A 9,137-nucleotide genomic window follows, 5' to 3' on the forward strand; every position below is an offset into this window, starting at 1 on the left:
GAATTGACGAGACGAATCTTTTGAGTCTAGTTAGTCCATAATTGGACAATATTTATCAAATACAAACGAAAGTGCTACAGTGTCGATTTTCTAAAATTTTTTAGAACTAAACAAGGCCTACTATATGAGAACGACAAGGTAGTATTTAAACTGGTATCGATCTATCAGTCACGTCTGCAAAACCTACTCTACCGTTTCCGAATCGAGCCCAAGATGCTACTGTACTTGCTAGAGAATGAAACACGTCCGGATGATGCGGCCCCGCGCCGGCGCCGGTAGCTAGCTGTTCCCGTGGACGAACCGTACGTGTACGTGTGTTGCGTTACGTTTCCATCCCTACCCTAACACAAGTGGCTGATACGGCCCGAACAGTTCACGTAGACGAACACGCGCAGTTTAGGCTTATCAGTTCTATTTAACAGTATTTTTTTCACACAATAAATTAGATAATAATATTTGTTACTATAGTTTATCAGTCCAAAGAATAAGTGGCTGATACGGACCGAGCAGCAGCACCCTGCATCCGGCCATCGTACCAGGCAGCCAGCCACGCCATGACGCCAACGGTCAGCTCGATGCATGTGATCAGTGCGGATCAGAGGCCGATCACTGCGGTCTGCTCTGGTGGTCTGGCCCTGGCCCCTGATGATGGCTTAGGCCTTGTTTAGTTTTAAAAATTTTTGCAAAAGAGAAATAGTACCACTTTTGTTTGTATTTGACAAATATTATCTAATTATGGACTAGCTAGACTCAAAAATCGTCTTGTCAATTCCGACCAAACTGTGCAATTAGTTTTTATTTTCGTCTATATTTAATACTTCATATATGCATCTAAAGATTTGATGTGACAGGGAATCTGAAAAATTTTGCAAAATTTTTTTGGAACTAAACAAGGCCTAGCCCTGTTTAGATTAGGGATGAAAATTTTTTAGATGTCACATCGGATATGTCGGAAGGATGTCGGGAGGGGTTTTTAGAAACTAATAAAAAACAAATTACATAACTCGTTAGGAAACTACTAATAAAAAACAAATTACATAACTCGTTAGGAAACTACAAGACAAATCTATTAAGTATAATTAATCTATCATTATCATATGTGGGTTACTGTAGCACTTAGGGCTAATCATGAAATAACTAGGCTTAAAAGATTTGTCTCGTGATTTTTAACCAAACTGTGTAATTAGTTTATTTTTTTATGTATATTTAATGTTCCATGCATGTGTCTAAAGATTTGATAGGATGGATGAAAAAATTTTAGGTAGGAAACTAAACAAGGCCTTAATAAACAAGCATGGCAGCGAGTGGAGGAACCGAGGAAGAAGCAACCGAGAGCGTCTGATGTATCATTGGCGCGGCTAGCTGTGCTGTGCCTCTCCGGGCCGGGCAGCGGGTTTTATGGGCAAGACATGGGCGCGAGATGGGGCACCCAAACCCAACAGCATGTTCCACAGAAACGGAAACCTCGCGGCGGTAGCAAATGGCTCATACAGTGATCGAGTCTGGACGTATGGTCACGGTTGATATGCCGCCAGGACGGACGGACGGACGGTGACACTCACGCACAATTCCACTGGCATGCGGCCGGGTAGCAACTGTTGGCGTCCGTGGGCGGGTCCCCGCCCTTGTAGCGCATTTTTTTTCCTTCTTCCCGGCCGCGCTTCCGAACGCACGCGCGCGTGCGTTGACGGTGGCGGATGGATGGATATGGATCTCTCTGTTGTCATGTGTGGAAGTCTGTGTGCAAGTGGAAACACGCAGGCGATGGAGAGCCACCCACCAAAAGAGCACCTGCACCCCTGTCTCTCGCGCCATCCCTCTGCGTACCGATAGGAGACGAGACGAGACCGGAGGAAGCCACACCACACGTACTACGCAGCACCGAATCCACACCTGCACGCCATCACCACACGGTCGCGCCGAATCTATCTGGCCGAGCGCTCCTCGCGGATATTTATTAGGCTCGTTTTGCACGCCTCTATTTTTTCAATTAGGTTTTTTTTTAGCTTCACCTCTACGAACAGCTTTATTGATAAAGCTGGAGCTATTTTGTTAAATCGTTTATCAAAATAGCTCTCTATTTTTATATATTTCTTAAAATATGCTCTCATACGATGTCATGTAGGATAAGATAAAGGCGAAAGAAGCCATTATTTTTTTTGTTATTTAGGCCTTGTTTAGTTCGCGGAAATTTTTAGATTTTGCTACTATAGCACTTTCGTTTTTATTTGACAATTATTGTTCAATTATAGACTAACTAGGCTCAAAAGATTCGTCTCGTAAATTACAAATAAACTGCACAATTAGTTATCTTTTTTATCTATATTTAATGCTTCGTGCATGTACCGTAAGATTTAATGTGACAGAAAATTTTAAAAAATTTTGGGAACTAAACAAGGCCTTACTATTTAAATCTGTGTGAGAGTAGGTTTTTAGAGGCTTTATTAGTAAAATCTGTTTTATTTTATCCCGTCTGGCAGAAAACAGACTTCTGAAGCCGTTTGAAAAACCTTGCCAAATAGGTCCTTCGAATTTGTTCGCTTGCACTTGTTTACTTCCAAATTTTTTAGCAAACTATGAACAGTAATGTTTTCGTTTGTATTTGACAAATATTGTACAATTATGGACTAACTAGGTTCAAAAAATTTGTCTCGTAAATTACAGATAAACTGTATAATTATTTATTTCTTTTATCTATATTTAGTGCTTTATGCATGTGCCGCAAGATTCGATGTGACAGGAAATGTGAAAAATTTTGAAAAATATTTTGGAACTAAACAAGTCCTTTATTATACGTTTTTGTTTTTGCCAGCCAGTATAACGGCTTTTTGTACCGCGGACTACTGCTTTTCCCGTGGGCTGTAACGGCTTTTGTCCCCTTCCCTTTCCCTCCAACGCGTGGCCGGCGCAGGATGGGCCGAGACACGCACAGACGGACACCGCGCACAGGCAGGTCCCCGGCACTGTCTCTGGCCACCGGCTGCCTGCCTGACCGGCCACAGTGGGAAGGCAGCCCGCGGCCACATCTGGCTCCTCTTGTTGCTCTCGCTCCGTCTTTTGCAACAGAAAGCGCAGCGCAGGGGAAGCAGCACAGCAGTCATGGCAGCAGCATTGCACCGCACAACGGCAAGACAGGCACAACGACAAGTGGGGTTTCCACCTCACGTCACGTCTCGCTCTCGCTTCCTCCGTGCGTGAACAGGACACGGCAGAGGCAGCCCAGCCGTGCTGCTCTCGGAAGAGACTTTTTACTCGCAGGTCACGGACCACGGGATCAGACTAGCGGTGAAAATTTTTCACTACCGCTCACTTTTTGCCAATAATGTTACCTCAGCATGCCATGCTCACTTCCAACCAACCATGTACGTACGTCCACAGGTAGTACAGAGGAGAAATGGAGGGCGAGAAACGACAAGAAAAAAAAAAGAGAGAGAGAGAAAGAACGGACGGAAGGCAGGGGGGAGCAGTAAAAACTGGACGTTGCTGCGAGAGGAAACTGACGACGCCGGCCCCGCCCCGCCGCGCGCGCGTGCGCACGGGGCGTCACGGAGCCGGGGCCGCCGCCGCGTCGGCATTGGCGTTGGCGTTGGGCTGCACCGCGGCGCCGCCGCCGACGCCGCCGCCTACGGCGACGTCGAGCCACCGGTCCGCGGGCGTGCACTCCGCCTTGTGCGCCATCTTCCAGTGCAGCGCCTGGCACGCGCGGGAGCAGTAGTTCACCACGCCGCACACCGAGCACCGCCTGAACTCGTGCCGCCGCGTCTCGGGACGACCGCACAGCGCCTGCGAGCACAGCCGCAGCGCGCCGCCGGCTTCCTCCTCCTCATCCTCCGGCGAGGCCGCCGCGGGGTTGCCGTTGCCACTGGGTGCCGCCGCCGCGGGGGCACCGAGCGGCCGCGACGCGAACCAGTCCACCAGGAACCGGTTGGCCGCGTGCGCCTCCCCGCCCGCGGCGCGGCACCCAAAGTCGCTCAGGAGGCACGAGTGCCGACGCGGCGCCGCCGACGTCGTCTTGCCGCTGCCGACGCCCGCCGCTGCCACCGGGGGAGAGGCGGTCACCGCGGCCGCGAGCTCGCGCGCGTTCGCCTGGATGAGGAGGCGGCGCCCGTCCAGCACGGAGCGGCGCACGCCGTAGCCGTCCTGGAGGCAGTGGCCCAGCTCGCGGAGCGCGTCGACGTGGCCCAGCGACGCCGCGCGCGCGCAAAGCGCGGCTCCCGCGCGGAGGTCGCGGTCGTCCTTGCCGCCGCCGCTGCCGTTGAACTGGATCACGGCCAGCGAGTAGAGCGCCTCGCGGTGCCCGCCCACCGCCGCCGCCGCCATCAGCGCCGCGCCCGACCCGCGGCTCCCTCCCAGGCAGTAGAACCGAATCTGCATCCATCGAGCGCACCATCTCATCAGCGCGATGATCCAAACGCCGCCGAGCCAAGACGGCAGAGACGATTGGTAGATGTCCTGTCCTTACCATGCCGAGAAGGTAGCAGGCTTCGAGGTTGCCGGCGTCGGCGCAGCGCTGCAGGAAGCGGTGCGCGTCGTCCGACCAGGCCTTGGCGCGCACCGCGAGGCACCGCGGCGACGCCCGCGCGAGCACCACCTTGGTCTGCCCGAGCTCCCTGAATCTCTTGCACCTGCACACGCACGCAAACATGTACATCCAGGTTAGAACTCCGATCATGAATCATCCCCCCGACTGATTTCTCGGTTCACGGAGCCGAACCGGACAGCAGGCAGTACGGAAGATAAACAGGACGTACGTGAGCATGGCACCGGCGAGATCGGCCGGCGAGCCGGCGGACGCGGCGACGTCCCTTAGTATGGAGACGACGAGATCGTCCGGCAGCTCCTCGAACATGTCTCTGGCCGCCAGGCGGACACCTGGAGCGCCGGCAGCCGCGGCCGGCGAACACTCGGCCGCCGTCCTGCGCCTCTTCCGGCGGTGCACGGCCTCCTGGCCATCTCCAGCCGCATGGCAGGAGTAGCCGGCGCCGCGCCTCGTCTTCATAGCCGTACGTTGGCGGATCGAGCCGTGTGGTGCAGTTTGCAGTTCTTCGGGGGTGGTGAGAAGAGAGAGAGAGAGAGAGAGAGAGAGAGAGAGAGGAGAGGGGGGGTGGTGTCCGTGCCCGTAATGGCGCCGTGGGTGCGAGAGGAGGGCAGTTATATATAGGAAGCCCGAGGCAGGCAAGGGCAAGGTGGAGGAGGACATGGACAGGGTCGTCGCGTCGTGGCGTGGTGGCGTCGTGGTGTGGTGTGCGAGGAACAACGGAAGGGAAGCGCGGAGCGCGGGTTCGGTTCCACCACCACCACCACCACTCCCCGTTCCGTTCCGTTGCGAGTGGGAGTTGTGCCTGCGCGGTCAACAGGGACGCTGACCGGAGGAGGAGGAGGCCGGGGTTGCTTCAAGGGGAGCACGCTTGGATGCAAAGCCTCTCCTTTCTTGATACTCGCCCCACCCTTCTCTCTCTCTCCTGTCCTTTTTCCCACTCTCTCTCCTCACCTTTTCCTCTCTCTCTCCTCAGCTTTTGAGGCACACATTTCTCTCTCTCTCTATCTTTTTTCCTTTCCTGTTTTTTTTTTCAGTTTCCTTCAATTTTAGAGAGAGGGGAAACCGGGAGGAGGTGGTGGGGCACTGAGGACTGGGCCCATTCATTCATTATTATGGTTAGTGTGTGCTGTATCTTTGACAGCCTTTGATTTCTTTCCCCCCCCCCCCACCCTGCCATGCACTCATCAGTGCAATTTGCATCCTCCTTGGCTTTGCTTTGCTTGGCCTCTGGGTTGTTGTTTGCTCGATTTATTATTCGTTGCTGGTTTTATTTCCCAGTCCCTGATAAAAGAGAGAGGGCGTGGGGCCATCAGGTTTGTTCCTTGTGTCCTCACATATATATGGTTTGGTAACACCACCAGTCAGTCACATAGGCCGGGTTGGTGACATGGATATCTTGCTGGCCGGATGCTGAGATCGTTTTGGCAATTGGGCATGCATGGCATTGGCAATTTGGCATGCAATGCAGGTAAAGATTTGCAGCAGCAGCACATAGGGTGCCTGTGATTTGCAGGCTGGGGGTTGGCACAACAACAAATTAAAAAGCCTTGCTTCCTTGCCTTTGATTGTGATTGGTGCGTGTGGTGTCTTGCTAACAATTGAAGCTTTGGTGTGGCTGCCTAGTTTTGGTGCCCTCTCACCATGACATAAATAAATTATTAGTAGTCCGCCGGTGATGGTTTTGGCTCCAATGCAAGGAAATGGTTGCTTGGGCGCATTGCTGAATTGGTGGGTGTTACTGATTTTGATTAACCAACCTGATTACGCTCAATGATGGATTGAGATATTTCACGTGTCTAAACTCGCCCTTACGTTTCAGCGCCCAAAGGAAATTACCTAGTTTCTCCCTTTATGCCATGTGGGCATCATTGCCAAGTTTCCGAGGAAGGAGACACTAAATAAATGTCTGCCGCCATCTGTGATTTGGCTGGTTACTTGACAATTATTCAGTGAGAAATTACATGACAGCTTATTATTCCGTATCGCCTTTCTTTAGTTGCTTGATCTGTAGGTTAACACGTGTTCAAATACAGTTATTCTTTAAAATTTGTGTCTAATTAAGTCTATCAGCTTCATATTTCCTTTTTAATTTAAAAAGATTCAGCAAGCTAAGGGAAATAGCTTTCATATATATAAACAGTCAGGATTGAACTTGTCCTTTTTGTTTTAAAGCAGCCGCTAGCTATTCACAGTTTTCCTTGCTAAATGAGTGGAGCATAGAGCGTATCCGGTGAGAATTGAAATTATGGAGAGCGCCATTAATGTTTTGATCCTTGCCATAAAAAGTGATATTAGTCCGGTTCTAGGAAAAAAAAGTAATTATAGGATCTGTGCTAGTCAATGTAACTTAAGTTTGACCTAGTTTATAGTAAATAATATTAACATTTATCTAAAAAATGTATTAAAGAAAATATATTCTATAAATAATCTAACAATATTTATTTTATATTATAAATGATAGTAACTTTTATGTAAATTAAGTTAAAATGTAAATTGTTTTGACTTCTAAAAAGCGAGAATTATATTCCTAATTTGCTGGACAGATAAAGGGGAAAAAAATACAAGTAGAAGTATTATTCATGCATGTTCGTGTGAAACCTCGTCGTTAGCATTGACATGCTACCAAAAATCGAGTTGAGTTGTTTTCACCGCATTCAACACCTAACATTTCCTCAAGCCTCGAGACAGGTAAAAAGTATACATCGATCCCTTACTTAAGCCACGTAATTATTCTATATATAGACCAATATTTTACGTCAGCAGTTATATCCACATTGTACATTCATTATAAGGCCTTGTTCAGTTCCCAAAATTTTTTGTTTTTAGGTCCTGTAGCATTTTCGTTTTTATTTGACTAACATTGTACAATCATGACGTAACTAAGCTTAAAAGATTCATCTCGTGATTTATAATTAAATTGTGCAATTAGTTTTTATTTTCATCTATATCTAATGTTTTATACATGTGCCGCAAGATTCGATGTGACAAAGAATCTTGAAAATTTTTGGTAGTTTTTGGAAACTAAGCAATGCCTAAGTTACCTATGGTATTACGCAATAACTTTTTCCATGCGTGCAATAGTACATCATTATTCAACACGTACTAAAAGGAAATTTCTCATTCACATGATCACATGGGGACAAAGTTGCAGCACGTACGTACGGGCTACACACCATAGACATTGACACCGCAAATGAATATAAAGAATATCACCAAGAATTATACTGTCGTTAGTTAATTAATCTATACTCCAAAAACCATTATTCGTTACTGCCAGATCTATATATAATTCCTTGGAAGAATTATGCTGCTAATGCATGTCTGCCAGGGTGCCAGCTGATATTTGCGGCTGGCATGCCTTTTTCACACTGGAAGGTAAAAAAAAAGTAGCCTTGCAAGAAAAGGCAACGGAAGATAAAATTCGTGGATTAGAAGAGGTAGGGCACAGACAGGGGGAATAAAACTAGCGGTAAGTAAGAGAGTAGGATGGCAGTTACGTTTGCAAGGCTGGGACGCTCTCTCTCACTTGGATTTAGATGCATTATTTTCTGAACGGTGTAGAAATGGCGAGAATTAACTGCATGCCTTAGGAATAACGGCCGTAATTTGTTCCAGAAATAATGGAGTGGTCAAGCAAAACTTTTGAACAATCGAACCTAGCACTGGCTAGCAGCTTCGTGGCTTGTGTGATCGATTGGTCGTCTTTGCTTGCTTCCAAAGGTTTCAAACCTCCGATCCTGTGTTTTTCTTGCTCTCAGGCCCTTTTTGTCTTTTCTGCTAGCTCCCGGCCGGCCATATCACTGCGTACATTCTTATATATTCTTATTAAATAAACATAACATCCAAAAATTCAGAATTTAGTATATAATTAATATCTAAAAAAAATAATGGCTCGTTTCTAAACGGATCACGAACTGGTATAACCATTTGTAATAATCTTCATTTACTCCCTCCATTTTTAAAAACATACATAACATACTATATTCTAGTTTTGCCTAAAATTTATTTCTACGAAAACGGATAGTGTATCTCATATTTATCTCTACGCAAAATATACTAGTCGTGTCTATATATTTATTTGGAACAATAATGGAGGTTGCTATAGCCATCAATTATACTTGTGGACGGACCGTGTTCTCGAAGTTGTAGAAAGCTAGCAGGCGAAGAGATGTTCCCATACATACACATACACATACACATGATAGGGTTGGGTTTTGCTCATCATTCTGTTGGTACGGCGCGCTCGAACCATCCGATCCCTTCATGCATGCATGGCCGCACAGGCAATCGATTTGATCGGCCACGAACACAACAGCGTTTAATTTCAGCGTACTGCGCGCGCAACCCGGATCGATCTATCCATCCATCGATCATGCGGCTGTGCGTGTCTCCTTTTCTAGAACCGTCTGATGAATTGAAGGCCTTGATGTTGTTGTCATCCCAGTACTAATAAGTTGTGTCTTAAAAGTAAATTAATCATCTCATCGACCTACTGTGTCCTATTACTAGAAACCAGGCCATGTACTATATATATATGTTGTCGATCGCTTTTTTAATTTGTTGAGGATCATCGGATAGGAATGAATGGACACATTTT

General features: G+C 47.6%; 1 protein-coding gene across 1 annotated transcript; it reads right to left on the bottom strand.

Moving 5' to 3' along the window:
* LOC8082748 (F-box protein At1g67340) lies at window positions 3,138-5,299 on the bottom strand. The gene is made up of 3 exons (XM_002447612.2): window positions 4,752-5,299; window positions 4,463-4,625; window positions 3,138-4,368 (listed from the first exon to the last, which is right to left on the bottom strand). The coding sequence occupies exons 1-3, from the start codon at window positions 5,198-5,200 to the stop codon at window positions 3,544-3,546; spliced, it is 1,437 nt and encodes a 478-aa protein (XP_002447657.2). The 5' UTR covers window positions 5,201-5,299; the 3' UTR covers window positions 3,138-3,543.

The sequence above is a fragment of the Sorghum bicolor genome, chromosome 6 (assembly GCF_000003195.3).
Source record: "Sorghum bicolor cultivar BTx623 chromosome 6, Sorghum_bicolor_NCBIv3, whole genome shotgun sequence".
NCBI lineage: Eukaryota > Viridiplantae > Streptophyta > Magnoliopsida > Poales > Poaceae > Sorghum > Sorghum bicolor.